Raw genomic sequence first — 27,039 nt, 5'->3', positions numbered from 1 at the left:
TTTATTGAACTACCCAATGGGTATAGTCTGGCCAGTACTGTTGCTGCACATTCTTTAGACATTTCAGTGGGGATTGTATCCATATCCTATGTAAGCTCCATTGAAATGAATAAGAATTGCATGAAGGTAGTACTTGAAAGGTTGCACCTTAAAACATACTATGTAAAAAGACCTCTACATATTTTAGTCTGATAAACATGTATGTTTTCTTTCCTATTACCCTGTTCTTAAATAAAAAGCTTCTTTTTGTAAAATGGTGGTAGTGCACTTCAGGTAAAGTAGAGAAAGAACTGGCATCTAGAGGTGGGAAAAACATAGTACATTCAGTAATAAAACTTCATGGCGGTATTCAATTACTTAGCCAGGGATCACCAATGTGGTGCCTGTGGGCCCCCATGCCTGTGTAGAAGTTTTCCCTGGCACCTGCAGGGTATCCTCTCCCACCCATCCTTCCACTGAAACTAGGCTTGAAGGAAGCATTCTATTGCAGCCAGTAGAACAGGTTATGGTGTATGCTTGGCTGTGGGGTGTGGTGCCCACGACAGTTTCTCCAGTCTTCAAATGTGTCCAGATGCCCAAAAAGGTTGGTGACCTCTGACTTAGGCTCATTAATAATGAGTGGCAAATGGATTCTAGCACAGCCTAGCTGAGGCTAGCAAGATTACTGATGAGACTGGTGGAGGAATGGGCTGCAGATACAAAGGGAATATTCTGTCTTGAGGCACTGGGGCATTTGCACATATAGGCACCATCTGCAGGTGTGGATCTGCCAGCCCCAATTCTTTTTACCTTCCAAAACTGAATTTTTTGAAATATACACATTTTAGCTAAAAAATATCTGGAAATGTTACTAGTTTCTGTGAGAATAATTATTTTGAAGTTAGTCTTCATATAATCTAAAGCAGAGGTGTTAATATATTAAATATGCCACCTGGAATTTCACTTTTTCTGAATTGTTTTGTGTAATTTATAAGGTATTAAGTTTATAAAAATATTGCTTTTTTCTTTCTCTAGTAGGATAAAGTAATATATCCTTTAATAAATGTATGTTGGAAAATGTTTGAGATAGTTTATGAGAGTATTGGTCCATACATTAATGTAGTTACCAGTGAAATGAATGTAGTTGCCATTGCAATGAACCCATCAACCCCACTCATTTTCAGCCTGAGGAGGAGGAGTACTAGTACTTCTTGCACACTGCCACTGTATTTTTGCTACCATGTTTGTATTTTCTATTTTTAGCTTTCAGATTTTCAAGCAATGGCTGAGTCTGTGTAGTAGTAGCAGCAGATTAGATAATCATAGGTCTGATATCATTGCCTCTTTACTTTCTGAACTTTGCAGTGAGATTTGAAATGCTCTGGGGCATGCAGATTTGTACCTTTGGCATGTTCACAATGGCCTGTATAGCTCTAATTGCATTCCAATCCATCCCAGTGTTTCTTGTCCTGATTTTGTTTAATGCTTTTGTTTTGGAACAGAGGTGGGGATCCTCCAGTCTGCAGGCCAAATTTGGTCCACAAGACCATTTTGGTGAAGACATGCCCACTCACCCTACATCTGCGATGTCAAGTATGGGGCAGGTAAGGACAGGGCCTACAAGGAACAATTGGGAGCTAAAAATGAGTTCCTGATTGTTTCTTTGCAAGAGCAAGGCAGGCTCCCAACCGCCCACCAGCTAGGTAGGAACACACCTTGCTCAAGGAGGAGGGAAATGCAACCGCTTCTTCCTCCCAGTGCTGCTCTTTGTGAGCCTCCCTGCCCTTCTCCTTTCCATCCCCGATATCAGAGGTGCAAAGGATTCCCTCATGGCTCCTTTCCAGCTCCAACATTGGGGGTGGAAAGGAGAAGCACAGGGGGGATTTCAAATCATAGGGCTGGCACCACCCCTTGTGCTGTGGTTCATAATGACATCACGTGATTGACAGGTGGGTTGCAGGGTAGGGTCAGATAAAGGTCTGGCCCCTGGAGCTAAACAGGTTCCTCACTCCTGCTTTGGAACAAATTTTTTTTTTCCTAATCAGGGCTAAACTACACGTGACATTGATGATGTATTTAAATGGGTTCAATAGATGTCAGATGAGGAATATGGATGCTGGAAACAGCCCTAAGCCTCAGCCATTTATATGTAGCTCTCTGAACACTTTTGTTTTGTTTTGAAATCTTATGGAAGCTATCAATGTGAAGCAAAGATGATTAGCATTGTCCACATGAGATGCTAATGTGATTATTAAAAACCAACAGTTCTGTGTGATATACTTTGTGTGAAAGTTCTGGGTTTTTACCAAGCAGCTTCCAGAATAAATAAGAGTGATTAAATCAGAAGTCTGGAACATGCCACCAACTTGCTTATTGTTAAAGTCTAGTTCTCACTGAGGTGATAAAGCTGTGTGTGATGTCCTTATATGTTAAAAACTGTAAATATGGTAAGTGCGGGTTTATATAGGGATATATGGTAAGTGAATTGAGTAAGAAGGGGGAGTACATGGGCTAGAATGCGGGAGAATGTTGGATGATTATTGGCTGAGGATTTGAATGGCTGAAGGTATAAATGAGAGGATGACAGTTGAGTTAGAGAGGTTGGTTGGGGGAGTTGAGAGGAGAGTGATTGGAAAGGAGTTGAAGTGGGAGGCAGTTGGGATTGAGTTGACAGAGTTCTGAGGGAGGTTTGGATTCTATTAGGCTGATATTTGGACAGAATATATATAACTGAAAACATAAGAGTGACAGTATATGAAACCATACGCTTGTTAAACATTCCTAAAGTAATCTTGTTATTTCCTAGTGTTATCAAATAAATACTTTTATTGGTTTACCAAAAGCCTGATGGGAAACTGTATCTAATGGTGGCAGTGGTGAAGGAAGAAAGTGTAACATCGTCAAGTATCCAGAGCAACCCAGGATTGTATGCTTTATAGACAAAGATATAGGGGGGTTGTGGACAGCAAGGGCACCCAGACACAAAGTAACAAGCCATAGGGAGACTAAGGCAAAGTCTCTAGCAGTATTGTTTACAGGGAGTGGCTGGTGGTGCTGCCTAGCAGTGGGATCTTGAGAGATCTGTGCTAGAGCGGAGTGAGAAAAAATAAAAACGACAATCCTGACTGGTGGTGTCCTGAGGTGGTGCCTAGTGAAAGGCGGTAGCCACAAGCAGGTGGGAACCTGACAGGTGGAGCCAAAGGTGGGATCGTCACACTGTGCCTGGGCTATACCACTTCAGACTGGGGGAGGGGGAAGGGCTCGTATGAGTGAATGCACCACAAAGAACATCAAATGTCACAGAGAAGAGTTCTAGCCTGGTCTTCTCTCATACATCAAGGTTTTTATGTGGAGGGAGTATTTTTGTATGGAGAACCATTCCATCAAGCAGTCTAAAGTGGTACAGACCAGACACAGCGTTACCACCTCAGTGAGAACTTCTCAGGCCCCTTGGGAGAACGCTACACCATGCTTATCGTTTGGATTCCCCATCCCCCAATAAGTCATTTTAAGTCTGAATACTCACATTAGTTCAGTTCTGTGATCATTTCCATGCCAGCCTTGTCAGCACGAATATGTGCGAACTGTAGAACTGTCTAACCTCTGCAGCCGTGCTGAAGCAACTGCACATTAAGAACCAAAACAACAAAAAGTTGGAATCAGAGGAAGGGGAAAAAATCCTCTCCTTGAGGTCTTTCTAATAAAATAAGTAACCCACTCTGTGAGTTATTCTGTTTGATCTAATTCCTTAAGGTTATTTAGTGCTAATCACATGGTTCCTCATTTATCTTTATTTGTTAAAAAAATACTTTGTGTGTATTATTTAACATATGCAAACAATGTTCATTTTTCAGTCATCACTAGGGGATAGATCAGATGACACAGCCCCAGATTTGCCCTACAATGCAGAGTGGGGAGTGAGAATACATTTGTCCCACTCAGTGGAGTCCCAAGGGTGGAGTGGTGGGAGCGGTCCACCCAGGTGCAGGCAATAAGGGGGTGCATTGTCTGTTCTGCTACAGATGGTTGTCCCCCCCACCCCCTCATCATCACGCAGGGCACCGGCCTGCGCTGCTGCCCCTCGCCTGGGTTTGTTTCCTGGCAGGAGGTGGCTCACCTTCTGTGGGGGGCTCCCCACCGTCATTGCCACATAGTAGCCCTGCCCAGACCTGCCACGCAGGTTATCCAGCATGCCCACGAAGGCACCGCCTCCGCTGCGGCCAGGCTCATCTTGCTCCTTGGCCAAGCACTGTGCCTGTGGCTCTGGCGACCTCAGTGGCCCACTCTGCAAGGGCAGCCAGAGCCGATGGGCACCTGGACAGGGCCGTGTGCCACCCTGGAGCCCAGGCACAGCAGGAGCCCCAGCAGCAACCGAGCCATGCCGAGCTTCCTCGGCTCCTGCGGGGGGAGGAGGAAGAGGAAGGGAGGAGGAAGAAAGAGTCACCGTGAAGCCCCCCTGCCCAGCTGTTGAAGGGTATGCAGTGGTGGTCCTCAAAGGAAAGAGCTGGCCCCGGGCGGGCAAGGCCACATGACTCCCCACAGAGAGTATTACGGGTGAGGCAAAGTGGAGCAGGCTGCTAACGGTGAGAGGGGCTCAGTTTTCTGCAACACTACTCTATGCCAAGCACTACGACTCAGACCTGGAAGAGATCTGGGGGTGGGGGAGAAGTGTATAGCAAGCCCTTCTTGGATTTCCCCCTGCAAAAACCTCCAGGAAGGTTTGTATTACAGGGGGGCAATATGTATTACAGGGGGGCAAAGGCCTTCTTTGCTTTATTGCAAAGCAGAACAGGGCATAAAATGTGGATTTGGGACTAAAAAGGGCAAAAGCAGTTCACCAATTCCAGTGTTCTCTGGGATTGGGCTGCTGCCTGCAGCTTCTTTGTGACTTTGTCTCAAGCCTGTCTGTCTAGAGACTGGAGCAGGTCAGGGCAATCCCAAGCGTGCCCTCTCTTCTCCCTTCTCTGCTGCAGGAGTTGTGCATGCCTTGTATATGACAGGCGCAAGCTTTGGGTCAAAGTAGTGTTGCCTGAAGTTTGGCTTGATCTGCAGGCAAAAGGAGTGAGAGAACTCAACCTGTAAACTTCTTAAGAATTCCCTTCCAGCCTGACGAGCAACAGGCTGCCAGGAGGCATCAGGGCAAACACAGGCCCTCTTTGCTTATAGTCAGAAGCTGCACTTGCAACTCCCATCTTGCTTTCTTTCCCTGAGGAACAGAGTTACCCTCATTTTTTCCTCAACTGGAAAATGGCAATCTTACCCAGCCCATTCCTTAGAGCAGCACAGACCTCTAAGGCAGCGTTTCCCAACCAGTGTGCCTCCAGATGTTGTTGGACCACAACTCACATCAGCCTTAGCCAGCATTGCCAATGGTCAGGAAAGATGGGAATTGTAGTCCAGCAACATCTGGAGGCACACTGGTTGGGAAACGCTGCCTTAGAGGTCTGTGCTAGAACCAGGCGCTTCCTGGCAGCACCTTTCAAAGTGAATATGTTTTGTCTAGTAACTCCACAAAATAATGTAGCCGAAGCTGCACTAAAGTATCGCTCCACTGCTGGGGGCTTCACTGTAGCTGCATCAGACTGGCAAGTACTCTGTGTAATTTGGGGGGTAGGCTTTGTGGGTAGGAAATTCTGACCAAATGCAAAATCTTGCTCTTTTGCTGATGCAGCTAGTCTTCTGTCTTCCCAGGAGAGGAGAGGAGAAGAGAGGAGAGGAGAGAGGGTCGTTTTAGTGCAAAGGTGACAAGTGTGAAGGAATCTAGAATCTTTAAGAGAGCATGCACATCTGACATGGTGCCATGAGTTGAAGTGGCCACTATGCCCCGTGCCATGCTCATCTGGTCACTCTTGAAGGACAGCATTTTTAAATGGAAAGTATTACTTCAAATGTGGCCTCCTAGCAGAGGAGCAGCATTTGCCTAGATTCTTAAGTGCTGTGCTTGGGTGGCTTTTGTTGGGTCAGGGAGCCACCTGGTGCTGGTTAGTAGCCCTCTCTCTCCAGGGCATATTAGAGGGCCATGGAAATGGAAAGATGCTACAAACACTGACTAGGTGGGCCCTGGTCTTTTTTCTCCCCCTGTTCCTCCCTCATCTGAAAACAAACCAACCCTGAAGATTGGGGGTTCTTGTTCCTTAAAACTAAATTGCGAACATATCTGCATTTATTGCTGCAGCCTAGAGCAATGTCTTTTTTGTTGCTCCGGGGGTCCAAAGAGAATAAAACACTGAGGTACTTGTGGCTGGCTTAGCCCCTGATGTGTGTGTCAAGTTTAGCCAATGTCTCAGAGCCAGGGGCAAAGCCAGATGTGAGATGCCTTTAGCGTGCTCTTCCCAGAATGTGCTGCACTTGCCAGCGTCTTATTCGGCTTTTAAAAAATTTTTTCTCCAGAATGAGATGGGAGCATCTTTCCTTCACTCTCTTGCTTTTGTGTCTGTTGTGGAGCTGGACAAGATCATGGACACAGGATACAAAAGCAGAAGTGCTAACAGCAGGCATCTCATTCTGGTTTTTTTATTTTATTATTTTGACAAAGTCATTGACAGATTTGCAGAAGTTAAGGCTCGAAAACAGAAACTGTAATATTATTATTCATTACTGCGACAGACCAATATGTAGGTATAAGCTTTTCCCCCTTTTTTCAAAAAATACATTAATGTAATTAAAAGGTATTAATCCACTACTTTTTTCCTTTTTTGTACTGTAATATTTATTTTTATTTATTTATATATTTATTACTGGCATAATTATATATACAAAGTTCAATAAAAGAAAATTTTCACTGTCTGCGTTTCTTTTCTGGCCATTATTATTATTCGTTTCATTTCATGATTATTACTGAAAATAATTTTGTTGTATGGGGGAGGGGGGTGTTAAAAAATGATCAGCTCCGGGTGTCAAATAAGCTAGGTACGCCACTAGTCCCACTTTAAATGCCACCAGATGTGCACACATAATGCTTAAAGAGGGCATATGCCCAGGTTGCTTGGTCCATGTTACAGATAAAAAACAGAAATTTACTACTACTACTACCGCCACTACTACCACCACCAGCAGCAGCAGCCCTTCACCAGCAAGTCTCAGGATGGATTACAGCAGTCTAAAATTCAGTATTAAAAGTAATTAAAACAAATTACATTCACAAGAATAGGGTGGGTCCTGAAACCTTCCATCTCATGCCATCAGGACTTATGTATGTATGCCCCATTTGACCACTGCACCCACAAATGGACGTCCAGTGGAACTGGATGATGATGTTGATGATGATATAAGACAATAGGGGAAAAGAAGGTGCGTCCTGCAGTAGCCCAATTAATTGTATCCATATGGATGAAGGGCACGTTATATTTAATAAATACAGTGGATAAATAAAACATGGAAAATAAAACATGAAAAATAACAGTCACCCTCTTACGAGCATTTGTAAGCTGTGTAAATGCATACAGGAGCCGTGGGGACAAGCATGCAAGTTCTATCCCACCTCATTGTTTTCATTGCTCTTTGCGAGTTGGAGGGCAACCTTCTGAAGTGGAGATCCTCCTGTACTAAAGATTTTAAAATGTGTGGGGAAACTCCATGAATGTGGATATCTTCCTGCTTCAGAAGGCTGCCCTCCAACTAGTGGAGGATGACAAAAATGATGAGGGTGTGTGTGGTGGATCTAGCACACTTGTCCTGCGTTCACACAGATAATAGCTGAAGAGGGCAGGAAATCCTAAACAAATGGTGTCTGCAACACAAAAGGCATACCCCCCCCCTCCAAGCAGTTAAGATATATAGAGAGCACAGCACACTTTATTTGGCAAACACAGTTACCTTGTGCCAAGTGGACATAGGAGCTGCCACTCCAGCTGCCTCCCATGGCATTCCTCTCCCAGTTGACTCAAATGAAAACACAGGTGAGCCGGGGGAGGGGCAGCTGGATGGCAGCAGCTGTAGAACATTTAATCAGATGCTCAGAGTGGCTACATAAAAGGCAAATTGTGGGAGTGTTGGAGGAAAGGTCCCAGGAAATGTATGTGTGGAAGGGAACAGACACTGGAAGAGGTAAAAGGAAGGCAGGAATAAAATGACTGGCTGCAGTTGGTGCCAGAGAGGACAGAGATTAATTCTGGGGCTACGTCCTAATGGCAAGTAAGAGTACACTGCAGAATAGAATGGGCAATCAGATACAGGTGTAAAAAGGAAAGCCCTATGCCAGGGATGAGGAAGCTTTGCTTCTCCAGATGTTGCTGAACTACAACTACCATCAGCCCCAGCAAGCATGGCCAATGGCCAGGGATGATAGGAGTTGTAGTTCAGCAACATCTGGAGGACTAAAGATTCCCCCACACCTGCCCTACACCTTGGAAATAAAAACAGAAAAGGGATTCTGTGATGAAAAAGGGTTTTCCAGGTCCTAGAGGTAAAGGTCCTACCAGCAGTCTCCAAGGTAGAGACTTGTAGAAACCAGTGTTTCTACAAAATGTGAACTTCGTATACATATGTTTATGTATCTTTAAATGTGTATATGCATTTGGGAACTCTGGGCAGTGTTCTTATAAGTGGATAAAAAGGTGTTAAATGCATGTTTACACAGCTGTATATGAGAAAAATAATGTTCATGTGACAGGTCGAGCTTGTCTGGCTTCAAATGGTCTCATTTAAAATGAATGAATTCAGACTTGTTCTGCATTTGGTCATTCCATTTTTCAAACATAATTGTGCCCCATTAAGAATACAATGAGGTCTGAAGGTCTCTCCATCCCTATTGCTTCCTTTCCCCCAAACCTATCTGGCAGTGGTAATAAAAAGGGCTGTAGCTGTATCTTTATTAGGCTGTAGAAAGTTCTTGGACACCAGACTCCCTGGAAACTGCAGAAGCTCATTGAAACTGCAATTCCCAGGGCATCTTGGAACTTACAGTACAATGGTACTTTTGTTGCTGTTACCAAGTACGTTTCAGCAGGAAAGGGAAGATTAGTGGACTAGGCCCAAGCTAATTCCAAATTGAATGCAAACTTTGGAGTGATTTGGACATGGCTCATGATTAGTTCAGCAGTTCTAAACTGGGGGTGTTCACACTATGAACTACCCAGTTCTGAAAGGACACCTCCCTATCTTATTACACAATTGTGTGAAGGATGGAATAACATTAGATTTTCATTTTCAACACAATTAACAAGAGCAAGCAGCATCTGACATGTGCAAAGGTATCAACCAGGTATCACCTGGTTGAATTTAACCTAGGACTCTTGGAATTATGTTTCCTATGACTTGATGAATGTTTTGCACACCAGCCCTCTAAATAGGGGTAGCCAATGTGGGCCCTCCAGATGCTGTTGGATTCCAACTCCCATCTGCCCCAGCCAGCATGGCCAATACTCAAGGGTGATATAGTTATAGTGCAACAGCTTGGAGGGCACCATGTTGGCTACCCCTGCTCCACATTCTGTGCAAAAATAAGCAATACAAATACTTGAAATGACCTGTAATTGGCACTAGTATAGTAGTGTTACTATTTACCTAGAAAAGTAAACAGAGTTACTTAGCTAGCTCCTAGCTGAAGATTTGTGTAATTTTTATAACTGCCTTGGCTTCCCGATGCTCAAGGGGCCTACAGGCACCCGTGCGAATAGAATGGACAGGGCTCAGTATTGCCTGTAGCAGTTGCTGCACAGGGACTAGAGCTGAGTCTCTGCGTAAGACCATGAGCTGTGTCTTGTCACCAGTACTCTACCACTTCATCCTGTGAGCTGTAGCTACCTACCAATGTATAATGATTGACTGATTCAAATTTTAGGGGTTGAGAGTCCTGTATACAAACAGTAGTGTGTGTGAAACTCATGTTTCAAATGGAACATAGTTATCCCCATCCCCAGCTCATCACAAAAAAAATTGCAGTCAGGGTGACCTAATCACTCAGTCTGGCGATATCTGAAAGTTTTCTTCACAAATTTCAGTGCTAAACATATGCTATAAAAGGTGGAAGTTAACACTCTGAAGCATAATTTTGAAAGCTTTGTATGTTGCCATTTTCACGAAACCCTAAGGTTATTTGCTTCACATACCCAGTTCTACTTACTTTAATTTGTTCCGTCATAGGTGGTGATTGTCAATGGCCACATTTGGACATTAAAGTTTAAACCATGTCCTAATTCTGTGGGAATCAACCACAGCAATTCATGGGCTTACATGTGCCCCCCTCCTTTCCTCCCACAAGGCTGGATGACTTGGGATGCTTTTATTTTCAGTTTTGAGTAATCATGGCTTCCCATTTTGTCTGAACCAGGAATCATGGTTTTACACTAACCTTTTGTTATGAAGCTGGCTTGTTTAAACCTACCATAATTAGTGTAAACTGCAATCCCCAGTTTGAACAAAATGGAATGATACAATTTACTAAAGAGGAAAATAAAAGCTTTTGAAATCCTCTTTCTGGCTGAATGAAAGGAGGAGAGAGAACAGATAGGCATGTGAGCCCATGGTTTGCTGCAGCTTTTTCATGTAGCATAAAACCATTGTTTACTGTTACACCATAATACAGCCTCTGTATAAATATTTTACACTGAAAATGTAATCAGTAGCTAATTTGGTGATGCTATGCAAAGTTGGAATATTCTCTTCCACAGAGATACTGAATGCATAGACATCTTTAAGTTTTGAAAATAAGCATTAACCCCATACCATCAGTTGCCATTTTTCGTGACTGTCCTGATGTTGTAGTTAATCTGAACCCAGCTGGCAGTGTTTCTGAAGAGCCAGGCATCATGCTGATTCCATGGACTTCACGAGGGGGAAACTGTCTTCGCCAGGAAGATCCACGCCTGAAATTCTTATCATCACTCTGTTAACACACAAATATGAAATTTTACTGAAACTGAATGTTAGCCTTCTGGGTAGTTGACAATTTCCTAGTTGTTAGGTTTTATCACTGGAAAAGTGGGGTTCTGCCTGTTACAAATAGTTTTTTCTAGAAGCAGATACTTAACATGGAAATTTTAATTTAGATTTAAATTAATGTAGGGTCAAGGTAGGGCTTATAATCCCTTTTGAACATAGTCGAATAAGATGTCCCATATAGGCATTGTTTACTTATGTCATCCAATGGCTAGAATGCAGTGAAAAAGTGATCCAGATAGCCTCCAGGTTACATTGATACATAGGGATCATGTGTATATGATGTCACCAAATGGGATGTGATAAATAACTCTCAACCCATTCTTTGATATGGTCCTTATTGGACTCAAAGGGTATAAAGATGGTGACTGGAGAATCAGGAGGTCCTAAGTTGCCCATTCCTGATTGAGATACTCTAACCAATACAGTTGTGCATTCTGTGATCTGCTACATTTCAAAAATATTAAAGAGGGATGATGAATTTAAGTATCCCTATCTCAAATGTGATATGTGAAGAATAATATAATAATCTTGAGAAAAACAACTTATAAAACTTACTAGTACATTTTAACTAAAAGCTGTGTTCTGTTAAATTGCTTATTTGCTTATTTTACCACTGCCCCAGATTCACAATTGATGTTGATCTCGCTTTGTCTCAAATGTGACAAAGTGGCCTCTCGAGTGGCCATTTTTCTCCCCCCCCAATAGTGCTCCTGGAAACAACGCTTTGCCATTACCTAGCATTATCTTTGGGGGTGGACCTTCTTGCCTCATCCCCCACCCCACCCCCTGCAAAATCAGCCAGGCCAGACCTTCAGCCCAGTACTAGTATTAATAGTTATATGCTGGCAACCAAGAGCTACTAAAATCCCTATCAGTTCAGCAATTTATAAATGATTTACCAAATCTCATGAGTGCTTCTACTGACAATGAGCTGTAGGGGGTTGCACACAGATTTACACAGAAGGTGCTACTATACTGATTCCTCATATGACATCTGTCTTGACCTGTTTGGTGAGATCCTATTCTACAGTAAAGTCAGCATACCCATAATGGTTCATTCCATCCCATATTTCCCTACTTTGATGGAACATATTCTGGTACTATATTGATGATTTCCTTCTCAAAGTGGTATACCAATAAGTTACTGAATAAATTATGAGCATATTAGGACAAAATATTTGCAATCCTCTATACAAATAATTTCATGTCAGTACAAATACACTTGCACGGAAAACTTTATTTGATAGCATTTACAATTTTGCTTTCAACTGTAGCACATCTTTATTTCTTTTTCATATATTCCTATATAATTACCAAAATAATACATTTAATGTTCTCTGCTGTCCATAATCCATTATGTATAAATAAAATTACTTACTTCATCAAGTCGTCTATCTGTTCCTAATGCCAATAGATTGTTGTATTCCCTCTCGAGGATCTGCCGTGCCTATGGTTAACCAAATCAAACAATTGAAGTAATAAAAAATTTGTTGCAATCCATGGGAAATAATTACAATAAGTAATTGAGTTACTTACCTGTGTATTCTGTGTTGGAATCTGCAATAACAAAGCTAAACTGCTGTAATCGAAGTTATCATCCAGGGCTATGAGAGATCCATGCACACCACTTTCTAACACATTGTTTGCATATTCTCGTAATCCAATTGCTTGTATCCAGCGTATGACTCTGTCATTGCTCCATACTAATACATCTACGAAAAGGAGGGAGAGAAGCATTTTCCCAGTAACTGAACTTTCAGAAGTGCAAGGATGCATGGAGGGTGGAGCTGACTCAGTTGTGGCTTTTTATATATAAACGTCATTACATAGAATTTATACTTCACATATTAAATCACAACAAATTGTATTGGTTGGGTTTATTCTGTTTTACAATGCAAGTTAATTCTTATAGCATGATGGCTACATAAAATTTCTGGACACATTTTTGTATAATGTGCTGAGATCCCTATGTTGATTTCCTTGAGTAATGAAGAAACTTTAATTTCTGAAAGTTGTTGTTTTTTGCATAGGTCTACTCTCTGCAGGCAGAGGCAGGTGTACATTTCTCTTTTGTTTACTGTAAAGACTGAATAAGGAAAAAGACACAGATTATTACAGGTATGTATGCATAATGGTTAAAGGAAGCATGGAAGCAGTGAAAAGTTGTGCACATGCTGCAATGTCTCTGGACACACAGCACTGGCTACTGCACAGGGAGCCATTTGCAACCATTGCCTCATTGCTGCATGATACCAGTTGTAGCTGCAACAAGTTACGACGCGTGTTATCCCCATCAGAAACATGTTGCTGCATATAGACTGCATTTCTAGGGTGATGATGTTTTGCCCAATTAATTGGGAATACTTTTTTAAAAGTTATTTTGACTGATTAATTTAACCAATCAATTAAATGTTGCAGTCCTACTTGCCAGTTATACTGTGGCTGGGTTCAGATTTCAATAATATTAGTGTGATGATTACACATTGCATGATAGCCACATGTAATTCAAAATATAGACTATCAGCACATTTTAATTGGGCCAGGGGTTTCTCTTAGTTGTCAGGGGGGTGAAGGCTCTCAGATGATGGATTATTATCCCGTGAGTGAGCTGTTTATAGGTTCACTGAATTTGCCTGTCCAAATCTTAACTAAGAGCATGAAAACATTTGGGTAGGGGAAAGAAAAAATGACTAGCTAGAACAGTTTTTTTTTTCAGAAGCTCACTGGGGCATTTCACACTTGAGAATTGCTTATGTGATCTCACCTGACCATCTCTGCAGGGATCCCACAGAAAAAAATATTGTATGCATTAGCAGTGCACAGATTCACTTTTAATTTCTGTAATCATGGTAGCACCTTTTACAGTAGGAGGGTGTGCTTGTTTTTTTCCCTTGGATGCATTGACGGATGGCCTATGGTGGTTTAATGGGCCAGTATCTTTGTTTCCCAGCATAAGCTCCCTTGGTGCCAGAGCAAGAGTGTGCATAGGATACTGAAGAGAGAGCTAACACATAGAGTACTGCTACTTTGGAACTCTTCATATCTGAACAACTTGGACTACACTGCAGAAAATGGCAGCTTTGCAGGCCTAGTGGGGTTTGTCTACAGCCACCACCCACCCACCTACCCACTTATTGCTGGGTGTGAGCAAATGTTTTCAAATATGGATCATAGCATGCCCTTTAAAAAGATGGATCTAGGCACTGGAGAGTTTCTAGAAGGAGTAGGGAACCTGTGGCAGATGTTGGACTCCCAACTGTCATTAGCCCCAATCAACATGGCCAATAGAAGCTGTAGTCTAGCAACATCTGGACAGTCACAGGTTCCCTAGTTTAGAGAATGAACTCATCTAATCTTCCAAGTTAAATATGAGCCATACTCAAAGCTCTCCAAAGTTTGTAGTTCTGCTTGTAGTTAAATGAGCTGCAGCAGCACCCTTCATTAGGCTGAATCTGACAGCGTGCTCAGCAGCATTTAGGGCACCAGGATCCCCAAGAATTGTTTCCAAGCTGACAGGTATGTTTTAGAGTAGTGATAGTGGATGGAGAGGCTTATAAAGGTTTGGGGGTGGGGAAACCCCAGGCCTTATCCTTTTTGTAATGACATCTTGGAGAATGTAGTGATACCCAAGTGGCCCAAGTATCAAATGAGCCATTTATCCCTGAAGGCGGTGAACAAGTCAACACAAGAGTGTACAAACAAGGCAGCGGAATAAAAACAAAAATAATACCCAGAGAATTAGGTGCCATCTCTGGGAAAGGTTTCAGATAGCCACATGTCTAGTCTCAAGAAATTAGTTCATTTTAGTCAAGCCCATTCTGAGCCTGAGAAAGCTTGCTCATCATTATCTTTAACAGCATCAGGGATGTAAAGTGCAATAGAATAAATTCAGAAGACAAGCATTAAGAATCTCTTCATTTAGTAAAGCATTACCTTTTATTTCATGCTGACTTGCTTCTCTTCTCCTTTCCAGCTCTTTTCTGTCATAATTCAGTTTCTTTAAACACATGATTCCATACTGCAGACTTGTTCTGTTATTTAAGGAAAACAGCAACAGGGCATTACAAGGTAATTAGAAGTAAAACAATGTTGTGGATATGAAAAGTTCTACCTAACACATTCTATAAATTCTGTAAAAGTTTTCTAGTTTACATGCCCCAGATTGGGGAAAGAATGTATATATTTGTGAGGGGAAATGCATAACTTTGGACAAATGATATAAACATTTGGCTTTAGTAATATTAACATTCTTTTATTTCTGGTTTACAGACAGTATATACATGATTTTAATAAGTAAAAAAAAATGAAGATACTACACAAGCTTACCGATGAAAGCTATCCACCATTTTTAAGTGTACCCGGAGATCTTTCTTTGTCAAGTGATCTAACATTCTTGCATCTACCAAACACTCCATGAAGTAACTTCGATACTGCGGTAATCCCAGACTGGGAAGCCATTCATTACCAATCCATTCATGATTCATGTCACCATAAGCAAGAGTCTGTGGGAAAAAAATAGGAAAATATATTGCTAGCATCCCTAGAGTAGGGATTCTCTTTACATTTTGATTTCCTCAGTAGTATCAGGTAGTACTCCATATAGGCTATGAAATCATTTGAACAGCTGTAATCAACAGAGTAGTCCTAGCCTAGCAAACAGGGACAGCAGAAGAAAAGGAGGAAATATAAAGCAACATGAGGGTCCTCACAGGAGGCAGACATCCTCTGCTGATGATTCCTCCCATCTATACCAGGAAGCAAAACTTCCGAAAGCTGCTGAAACCTCTGTCAAAAGGAGGCTGGGCATGTAAGTAATATGCTGCAGAGTATATGCAAAGGCTTAGTACCTTGTCCCAGTAAAAATATCTTGAGAGACATTGCAATGGTTTTGTTTTAATTTTGTGGAACTGCCTTGGAAAAATCATTGGCTGGTACAATGCTTAGAATGCCCTTCATCTCTCAAACTATAAGAGGCATGTAGACCCTTCTGATTCAGATGGGAGCCCCGAGAAGAAGAATAAGCCACTGCCTGTAACAAGGAAATGAACTTTGCAGAAAAGTTGCAGAGGGGCTTCCTAGAGAAAAAAACCCACTGCTTGAAACTAGGGTTACTACCTCTACCACACCAAACCCACCTTGATTACTCCTTATATTTCTTCACTTAAATACATGTGGGGTTGGCCCATAGTCTAACAATGAAGATGCATAAAGCCACTATGGTTGATTTAATAGCATCCAGGTAGCAACAGCAAACTGTCGATGGCAGCAGTAGATGGCATGGTGCAAATCCCTCAGCAGAACCAATCAGACACTTCTGCCAGTGTGTTTCCACTGTGTTGACCCCTCTCCTTCCTGGTAAGGAGCAGCAACTTAGTAGTCAGAAGGTTAGGTGAGCGCCACTACCCCACCACACTGTCTGCAATGGTAACTGCCCTGATTCTCATGATCAGTGTTGGTAATGGACAGGGAATGGAGCATCCATCCATATTCGTAAGGAGGCAATTCACTCAGAACTTTTACCAAATGCCCTAGGCTACCTGTCTTGCAACAGAGGGGAAATTAATCCTTAGCAATGGCCAAGTGTTTTTTGTGTGTGTGCAAATGAGACAGAGAAGTCCATTCAGTGCATAACCCTGAAGGCATGTTGAAGCTTCTGCCTGGGGCACAAATATAATTAGCAGCAGAAGACCAACTTGTCTAAAAAAAGGAAGTAGAGACCATTAAAATATTCCTTACTTGTTCTATTTAAATAAATAAATAAATAATTATTCAGACTGAGTACTTCTGCAGAAGGACTGACAGCTCTTTAATGCCAGATGTTGAACTATTGTTAGTCATACTGGTTAAGGTTCATACCTGAGCCCAGCTGCCTTCCTCATTCTCTTTCTGTGGCGTTGAGGATAGCCATTAGTAAAGTGAGTTAAGAAAACAAAAGAAATAGAGCGTGACTCAAAAAGCAAAAGTGACAATTATTGTTCCAAATGCTAATTCTCAATTTCAGTCAGAAGGATAATAAAAACAACCTACAGTGAGGTTAACTGTTGAGTAATAGACACTACTAATAAAATACAAAGTTGGGTAAAAGGCAACTTTATACCCTACCCTAATACCGCCTGTCTAACTAGTGAAGAAGAGACACATTTTTTTTGGCATTTACAGCACTGACAGAAATGTTCCACATGGTCACACAAAAGTGGGAAAAGCCGAAGTGGGAACACTTTGACCTAATTTTTACACAATTGCTTTCAGAATGTAATTGTTTGCATATTGTGCAGGGAGAAGAGATGTGTAAATACAACAGTCTGAAAAGGTTTATTCATATTATAGAAATATGTAGGCACCAGGAAGAAGTTACAGGAAGAAAATGTGACAAATATATCCTACCACTATACAACTTATAGGAATTATAGGAAAATATATAGGCTGAAATTGAACAATTGAAAGTGACCTTTGAAAGAGATTATAAGACTTTTTTTACTTTGATACTCCTGAATTGCTTCCTGAATTTTAAAAATTTTGTCTGATGACCTGGGACACAAAGATACAGTGCCATTTCCTCTTCAGGAGCCTGCGTTCAGTGCCAGGTGTTGACTGTATTTATCAAAACAAAAAGAAGCCTGCCTTTGAGGCTCATGACTAAGTAAGCACAGTCAGCCAACCATAACTCTGGGATTAGTTATTGGGGGTATGACATGCATGCATTAGCTCCATGTCACAAGGCATGCTGTTGCATCAGCAACACGGACATTATGATGCCATTGCAGCCTGTTATCAATGTACATTTCCACAACTACAGTATCAATAAATATGTAGCACCAAAGACCATTATTTCCAGTCAAGCATATTTAAAGGATCTAATTTAAATGTTATGCTAAGAAAAGAAAATGAATGATGTGTTCAAACTAACAGAACAACAATACAAAAATATTATTAAGACTACAATCCCAGACACATTTATGGAGAAATAAACCCCACTGAAGACAGTGAGAATTATTCCTGAATGAACACGCATAGGCTTGTACTAGACAACTGACGAAAAGTCAAAAGATTTCCTCAGCAAAATTTTTATTTATTTTGGCATAAATTATCTAACTCATTTACAAACAACAATGGACTTCAGACTAACACTCTCTTTGTATACACGGGACATTCCATGTATATAAAGTTAGCTTAATATGCAAAGAGATTGTGTATATAGGTATTCTAGCTTATGCACATTTAGCAATAAATATAAATTCTACATTTTCACATTGAAGGAGATAAGAAAAGCTGTCATTAAAACTAACCGTTTTAGCTGGAGCAGCAAGATTTTCCATTTCTTCATGGGTCACCCAAACATTGCCTGAGGGCTATTGTCAATGCCCACAGGGAAGCAGGTAGAATCCACATTAGGTAAGCAGTGTTAAAGAAGAAAGGCAGCAACACTGTAAGTTAACAGCATACAGCATCACAATGAGCACAACCGTGTCCTTGCCTCAGTTCAGCAGCAGCTAGAAGCAACTCTAGACAGCTGCTTTTCATCTTCCTCCATTTTGAAAAGGTAACAGATATGGAGGTGAGCCTCGGAATTCCATTAAACAAGAAATAAGAAATACCAGTAAGAAGACAATTCCCAAATACATCTTATCCTCCTCCTCCTCCTCAAACATGTCCAGCAGTCAGGAGTACTTTTTCAGGCCTCCAGAGATCCATAGGCTACACACACAGGGCAGATCTACAGAGACTGCAGGAGTACAGGCCCTTATGGTCTTAGTTGGGCCCAGTAAGCAGCTACCTGCATGTAGCTTTACAGAAAGGATGCACACTGACTCTTTCCCCATATTAACTCCCCGTAGTTATTTATTTCTTCCTTCCTTCCTAAAATAGCACACAGCAGCTGCAGCAATACCTGACAATAAGCACATACAATGCCCCTGGCTTTTAAAAAGGTGGTGTACAGAAAAATATATATGCTGATTTAAGTCTGAGTCCTGGATGTAGCAGTTGCATACCTGCTTGAGGAAATAAGCACAACTAAGGTAAACCCTTACCCTACTTTGTTTCTATTCTGGGAGAAAAAAAAGTCATGAATAGGAAAGTACAACAACACTGAAACTGGCAGATCTGGGTTGGGGCAGTCATTAAAAAAATAACCCTTTAGGAGACATATGAAACAGGGAAAATTAGGTCATCAAATGGCTACTTTATCCTAGAATGGAGGAAAAAAAGAAGACACTGCTTATTTAAGAAAGGATCTGATAGGGATTTTGTTTTGTTATATCTCTTAGATGTTCCCGCAATCATTTTACATAATGTGGAATTCAAAGGACATTTCAGGGTTGCCTCTTTAAGCAAAACATCAAAGAAAGCCCAAAGGGTTGGTGAGGCTAGCAACTTTCCTCCAGTTTTGAAAATCCTATTTAGAAAGATTACTCCCCATTGATAACCAGCAATTTCCTATAAATATATTTTAAAATTAACATTTTCAGAAAAGATATTGGTACTTCTGTAAAAATTATTCCATTTCCTCCAAGTATAAATTCAAAAATTTGCCCCTTTGCCAGTATTAATTAATTAATTCCTTACATTTATATCCCACCTTTCCTCTAAGGAGCTTAAGATGGGGTAACATGCTTCTCTCTTCCTTCCCCATTTTATCCTCACAAGAACCCTGTGAGATAGGTTAGACTGCGAGACAGTGATTGGCCCAAGATCATCCAAGGAATGTTGTGTACTACTAATATTTGCCTGTATCTTAGGACTGATGCATTTCTTAGACAAGGTACAAATCTGTAACCCTAACCTTATTTGTTACATGGGAATGAACTGGGAATCATGACAACCATGATAAAACAGATAAATGCACACACTTTATATGTAATAGTATGCATGGAGTTTCCCCTACAAATGTGTATACCTGTTTAGGGAAAATTCATATGTGAAGCTGATCCCAAAGACAATGTGAACTGTGGCCAGAGGTAGGACCCCTCCAAAAAAAGTAGTGCACTAGGAAAAACAGGAATGTAAAAAAAGTTACAATGTGTGGATGGCGGGGATGGGGAGAACAGAACTCCCCCTCACCTTGTGACTACAATCAAGTGAAACCCAGAGAGGGTGTCTATGTGTTTAGTTTTGGATAATAAAATAACTAAAATTAAATTGGCCGACTTATTTTTAGTTACTGCAAAAACTAAATAGAAAAGCAAACATTCAATCTTAGTCAGGCAACTGTGAGGCAATACATGAATCTGAGATGCAAAACCATATAGCAATTTAAGCCAGAGGGAAGAGGGGGAAAGAAGGGGATGGAGAGAACAAGAATTCTGAGTCATTATGACGGGCATCCCTGCTGGTCAATTGACATCACAAGCACATCCAGGCATTATGACATATACCCCCTGTCATAAGTCATTGTTCAAGGTGTTGCACCTTGGCAATATCCAATTCAGGGCATGGTAAGGGGAACTGTGACAGCCATTACTGGAGGGGCTGTTTTGGATACTTCTCTGCTGCTAATTCTTTTCCAGCATTTGATTCACAAATCATACCTCCGTTCCAACACCACACATTGCTACAGTTTGTCTTTATGTTTCATTCCATCTACTTTAGCTATAAGTGTTGTTTTACTTTATTCCTGCTCACATACTCAGGCCACATTCACACCATTCATTTATTCCACTATTATTCCACTTTGAACAGTCATAGCTTCCCCCAAAGAATTCTGGAAAGTGTCGTTTGTGAAGGGTACTAAGAGCTGTTAGGAGACCCCTTTTTCCCTCACAGAGCAATAGTTCCCAGAGTTCTCTGGGAAGAGGGACTGACTGACAATTGTAGCTCTGTGAGGGGAATAGAGGTCTGCTAACAGCTCTCAGTATCCTTCACAAACTACACTTCCCAGGACTCTTTAGGGGAAGCATGACTCTTTAAAGTGGAATAAGAGTAGAATAATCGTGGAATATGATGTGAATGTGGCCTCACTCTCTCTCTCCTTCCCTTCTCTCCCAACTCCTTCCATCTAACGGCGGGACCCCCTTCCAGTCTCCCTTCATTCTCTCCATGGTCCTATTCCTATTAGTTGCCATTTGGTCTCTTTTTCTCCTAACCTGCCCTCCTTAAGTGCCTGATGGTATCTAGTTCTTTCACTCTCTCTCCCCATTACATGCCATCATCTGAAGTGTCATGACAGTGTTTATTATTTTTCCCCAGTCCCCCAATTTACCTCTCAAATGGTGCCCACTTCTAAAATCCTTTGCTCTTTAGATAGGTACTGCCAACACTCCTATGCCTGTCTCCACTGTCACATTGGGGCACTCACTGTAAGTAGAAGCCATGCAAAATACTGAAGTGCCTGCCTGCTCAGACATCCCTGTCCATTTCGGTGCCACTGCTTCTGCCCATCTCCATAAGAGAGGGCTGGAGCCACACATGCCTGCTCCTGTTTGCTTCAGTGAGAGAAACATTGTGCCCTCCCTGCTACTGTTACCTGCCTAACCTAAGGAGAGACCAGCCATTATGTCGTCATGCTGATGCCATCTGCCTCAAGAAAAATTGGCCATTGTGAATTCATGCTGATGCTACCTGCCAGCCTGACTAATCCAGGTACTGATGCTGACCACCTGAAGGAGAGTAAAACCACTTTCATGAGAAAAGTGCTCTTTACACACCAGACTACTCTCTCATCATGCAAATACATATTTTGTCTCTCCTCAGGCAGACACCACAGTCCACCAATGCCTGCCCTCTAACTCCTGCTGGTGACCAGCGATAGCATTTCTCTGTGCCATGTCAGGCTGCTGACAGTCTTTTTTTTAAAAATGAATGGGATCCACTGAAGAGTAAGCAGCCACCATTTGGGAGTGAGATAGCATCAGCCATCTCACTTAGGAAGAGCTGAAATTTTCCCCATGGCAGAACAATGGAGAACTAAAACCAAAACCCAAAATTAAACATTACCTCCTGCACATCCATAGTATGCTTGCATGGCTGTTCTCACATCACAAGATTTTTTGCTGTCTCCTTGCATGGTAGGAAGAGTGTTTTTTTAAAAAAAAACTCAGGAAACTACAGGCCAGCTAGCTTAATGTCTGTCTTGGATACATTGGAAGCATTATTAAAGATGAAATTATTAAGCAAATAGATGAACAAGCCTTGCTGAGAAAGAATAATTCTATAAATGCCTAACTCTGATGGCTAAATAGAGCTTCCATCTTCAGAGGCAGTGTACCACTGGATTTCAGTTGAGTTAGAGATGAATGTGACTCACTGTTCGAGATGTTGGAGGGGCTGAGGGGCTTGTGAGTGATACCATCTCCTGGATTGCTAGACGGAGCTTTAGGCGATGGAGAGGATTGCTGATTCCAATTTCTCTCTGGATTTCAGTATCTGACAAGGCAGACATAATGGCACCACTTTTCACATTTGCACGACAGGCAGCAACGTACCATGCAGGCATTCCCAGCCACAACTGTAGAGAGGGAAAACAACAACAGTGAGCATCAAAAATACCAAATGTAGTTGCTGAAGTTTTAGGTCTGGAGCTGAAATGAGGTGTGCATTTAGCGAATAGCGATTTTTGGTGGGAGTTGCAGAAAGAAAGGATGCCTCCTGCCTAGGGAGGGAAGAAACTGTCAATTTTGGTTTTGTTTCTCATTCTTCCAGTCTTAAATTCAGTTCTTCGCACTTCTTCAGCGATGTGCAATTTAAAAAAAAAAAAAAAAACCCACATGAAACTTCTTCAGCATTTCCATGTGAATATCTTCTAATAAACACATTTTGTATGCAGATTTAACTAACCTACATCTTTTTGCAAGCTATTTCTCCTAATACAATGCAATTTTGTATATTATTTTCACTAATGTATTCATTTTTATGCACACCTTTCCCTAATATATGCATTTTTGTAATTGTTTGGTTGGAGAACTGCATCACAAAATTCAGATAAGTGCAAATTTTGAAGGTTGTTCTGGAACACAGTATAAAGCACTCTGAGAGATTCTAAGTGAAACAAATTAATTAGCACTGCTTTCATTTCTTTCTTTATGAACACAAAACGTATCTTGATCTTAAATTATTTTAACATTAAGATACCATCAAGCATGCCCATGTTTTCAGATTTACTAGTGCTTACCTCTAGCCATGCAACAACTGTAGGCCCATCCCACTGTGCAAAAGGCAACCCCTTCCTCCGAGCTTCCTCCAGAAGTTCATGCCTAAAAGTGCATCACAAACTATTAAAGCATATGGTGGTACCTAGAAACCATCACAATCATGTTCAGATACAGTTATGTTGTAGTAATCCACCTCAAAGATATTGTATATCAGCCATCTTTATCTGTCTGTCAGCATTGTTAAACTGTTAGAAAAAGTGTTATTTCCCTTTTTGAGAAAAAAATGACTTCCTTTGCCAAATGCTGTCTTGCTCTTTGATTTCACAGAATCATAGAGTTGGAACGGACCTCAAGGTCATCTTGTCTAACCCTGTGCCGATGCAGGAAAACCACTTCTACAGCATTCTTGGTACGTAGCCATCCATTTGTTTTATCTTGCCATCCACTTATAAATGTCTAACATGTAAACAAACCCACTTTTAAACCTTAATTTTCAGCATTATCCAACCTGGACGCAAAAATGACTATTATTCAGTTTTGTTATAAATCATTGCATACATATGCTTGCTCAAGATACCATTTAGAAAAAGACAATTATTTCCCCCCCTTCATATTAACACTGACTTCTGTAGTCATAAATTAGAGAGTAAATAAGCTGTATGAAGGGGTGTAATGAGACATGGACTCAACATCCACCTTGTATGAACTAGATTTTCAGAGCTTGTCCAACAAGTGTTGGCTGTAAAGTCCATCACATGTTGGGCCCTTCCAAAAACCAAAATCTACTTGGTTGCAGCATTTGAGGGCCTTCAGATGTGAATATTTATTGGAAGAAGGGGAATTCCCTATATCCTGGAAAAAGTATTTTCATACACTGTAATGTTTGTCAGATCAACAGCTTGTAATCTAATGAGGCCCAGAATTTTCAGGGAAAGCTTTAATCTGGCTCTAAATCTTTTTGCTCCTGCTGTGGCTGTTGTAGAAGTGAAAGGAGAACATACCACCTAGCTGAAATGGGGAACACACATCTTCCATGGTTAAGGAACACTCCTGTTCAAACTGCTTTAAAATGACATAGGTTATATATTTTCAAGTGCTTCCATTTTGTACCTCAGGATAGACGTGCGAACTATCTCTGAAAACAGTTTGATAACAGTTGTACACTATTTTTCACCATTACAAACAGAAGACAGTTATCAAAATTTGGCCTTCTACACACATGCAAAGAAGTTACAAAATGTTTTATATCACCACAAGATTAATCTTAACCGTGTTACACCATTTTTGAGTATTGCTACTGAAATTAGTGATATTATCTTTATGTTTGTGTTAAACAGCATGACTTAAGACCAAGGTTTGCTCTTTTGACAACATTTTCCAGTCCTCCCTAACTAAATTTGCTGAAGTTAATTAATTAATATAATTGTTTGCAGCTTTTTCATTAAATTATACAGAGGAACCTAAAATTTGTTGACATTTGAAAAACTATTCTGCTCTGTTCCCTTACAGTTGTTAATAAATTAAATACTGAAAAGTTAATACACAGCTACTGGTTACTGCTTTTTTCCCTTCAATTTGATGCAAAATCATTTAAACTATCTTCCATTTTAGTGTATGCAAACAATTAGAATTCAAAAGGGCATTCTTAGCACTCTATACTACTCCACTCTATTAACATTACGCTCCGCTCTAGCAGCCATCACATTTTTTAAAAAAGAGTTATGAAGAATTACAATAGCACTGGAGTGGGAGAAATGTCCAAAGAAAAGTTGGAGCTTAAATGCACATTATGTAGCTTCACTTTTGAAGCTGATCCAATCTGACTTGGCAAATTCATGGACAGAAGATCACCCGAGAATACAGTTTGTGGCATAATAAGCCCCAATTTATAAATGAAATGAGTCATTGGCAAAGCAATTAACTGTGTGAATGTTGAACACATGACCCATTATATTTAAATATATTTACAATGCATGAGTTAGTATGTCACCACACACACACACCTGGACCAGTTACTGCTGGCATGGACCCTGCACATGCAGCAGATTTAAATATGACAGGGCATGAATGGAATCCTTACATGGGTAAACACTATCACCTAAGTTGCCTCAGCAACTTGGAGAAAGGGCAAAGAAACAAAAATGTAGCCAGGGAATATATGTTGCGTCTCCCTGAAAAATACCATTTGGTTCTACTTAGAGCACAAGTCTCTGCCATTCAATAAGGTCATCTCTGATATACTGTACATACTGTATATATAATCCTGCAACATGTCAGATACCATAGTGAGATCAGATGGCCATTTGGTATCTCTTATTTTTCTAGGATTTCTCATTTCTCTAGTAGATGGTGAGCTATAATTTTACGTAGCACCTCAATCATTGCCTTAACCTCTTCATTTGACAGATGTGCACAATTCTTTGTATTTCAATCATTTTAATACCTTTCATGAGCCACATATAGTATTAAATAGAATGGATTGCCTATGAGAGCCAACTGAGTGAATTTTATAATTGCCATTCAGTGTTAGGTCCAGCAATGAACAGAGGACCCATAATACAGTTCTTTGCATAAGATAAAGAAAAAAGTGTAGAAAATTCAGTCAAAAGCACAAGAATAGACTTTACCATTAACGTACAAAGAATTCCAGTTGTGAACACAAGTAGGGTTGCCAGGCTCAGGGCTTGAGAATGATTCTGTATCTTTAAGAGAAGAGAAAATTCAGCCAACTGCAGGTTTTCTTGCAACACTGTAATGCGAAAAACCACAAGGTGAAATTCTCTCTTCCCCCTGCGCAACTTTTAAAGATACAGAAGATCTCTTGGAGGCTGGTTTTTCCCATTATAGTGTTGCAAGAAAACCTGCACTTGGTTGAATTTTCTCTTCACTTAAAGATACAGAATCATTCTCAGGCCCTGAGCCTGGCAACTCTAAACACAAGTGTTACTGAAGGTGCTGACTTTAGTTTGCATGCCATGGACTGTCAGCCATTTTCTTTCATTAAATTATCAGGTCAGCATAAATATTTTGACCTCATTATATAAATATAATCCAGTGAAGAATGAAATGCATAGGTCCCACCGGATGTGGAGCTTGTAATAAGGAGTATCTGGGTTTTTTTCCTTCTCTAAGTGGTCTCAGGAATGCAGCCTTATGTATAGCACAATGTAGTACCATAAACTTAAATTACAGGACAGCACGTATGTTTTAGAAAAACTTTGAATTACAAGTGCTGCTGATTAAATGCACAATCCAAGAGGGAAAGTTCTTCTGCATAAGCTAATACGCACTTGTGCAACCCTCTTTCACTTCAGCAGTGGTTTCACAGCAGATCTTCCCAACTGAAGAAACTTGCCTAGAAAATTATGGGACTAATTTGTCAGCAGTTTACTGAATCCTGCCCTTGTCAAGAAAGTCTCAGTGGCCACTGAAATTCCTTATTCGTCACTAAGACCTGGTTCTCATGTAACACTAAGCCAAACCATGGTTTAGCACAAATGAACAGGTTTCCAGCGAGAAGATCACAAGTGCTTTGCTCCTCTTCCAGTTCTGCTGCTACTGCAGTGCTGAGGAAGAAAGTGGTCACGATCTTCTCTGCAGAAACCCTCACGTTTGCTTGTTTATGATATAACATGGTTTGTTTAGTGTTGTGTGTGAACTGGGCATAAAATCAAAATAGTCAACAACACACAGTTGTATTCAGTCTTTTAAGTATATAGTCTAGCTAGATTTCTAACACAATTTAAAGTCACTATTGAACTTTTCTGAATCCTTGTGTAATTCATTTTCATTTCAGTTTTGATACTTTTTGTGTCAAGTATTGCACTGGCTGCCTATTAGCTACTGGGCTAAACTCAAGGAGTTGGTTTTTGATGTACAAAGCCCTTTATGGCTTGGGACCAGGATACCTGAAAGATCATCTTACCCCTTATATACCCAGTCAGGGCCTCTGCAGGTAAGGGCCTTGTGCAGATACTATCTCATCAGGAGGTCTGTCCCACACATCATAGGAAGCAGACCTTTAGTGTTGTGGCACCTACCTTTTGGAGAGCCCTCCCCTTAAATATTAGACAGGCACCATCTCTGGGTGCTT

The 27,039-nt window shown here is 40.9% G+C and overlaps 1 protein-coding gene across 1 annotated transcript in view; it reads right to left on the bottom strand.

Annotated features, from left to right (window-relative positions):
• Positions 1-201: 201 nt before the first annotated feature.
• The window catches only part of PPFIA2 (PTPRF interacting protein alpha 2), a 407,895-nt gene continuing 381,057 nt past the window's right edge, over positions 202-27,039 (bottom strand). The window contains exons 22-32 of the mRNA XM_061639649.1: positions 22,967-23,048; positions 22,103-22,303; positions 18,147-18,209; positions 16,717-16,746; positions 15,187-15,362; positions 14,794-14,891; positions 12,397-12,572; positions 12,239-12,307; positions 10,645-10,804; positions 3,506-3,602; positions 202-297 (exon numbers count right to left, since the gene is read on the bottom strand). Of these exons, the coding sequence (XP_061495633.1) occupies positions 3,544-3,602; positions 10,645-10,804; positions 12,239-12,307; positions 12,397-12,572; positions 14,794-14,891; positions 15,187-15,362; positions 16,717-16,746; positions 18,147-18,209; positions 22,103-22,303; positions 22,967-23,048 (1,114 nt within the window). The 3' untranslated portion in view covers positions 202-297; positions 3,506-3,543. The remainder of the gene's footprint in view (positions 298-3,505; positions 3,603-10,644; positions 10,805-12,238; positions 12,308-12,396; positions 12,573-14,793; positions 14,892-15,186; positions 15,363-16,716; positions 16,747-18,146; positions 18,210-22,102; positions 22,304-22,966; positions 23,049-27,039) is intronic.

The sequence above is a fragment of the Rhineura floridana genome, chromosome 8 (genome assembly GCF_030035675.1).
Source record: "Rhineura floridana isolate rRhiFlo1 chromosome 8, rRhiFlo1.hap2, whole genome shotgun sequence".
Taxonomy (NCBI): Eukaryota; Metazoa; Chordata; class Lepidosauria; order Squamata; family Rhineuridae; genus Rhineura; species Rhineura floridana.
This window is presented reverse-complemented; position numbering and strand designations above follow the sequence as displayed.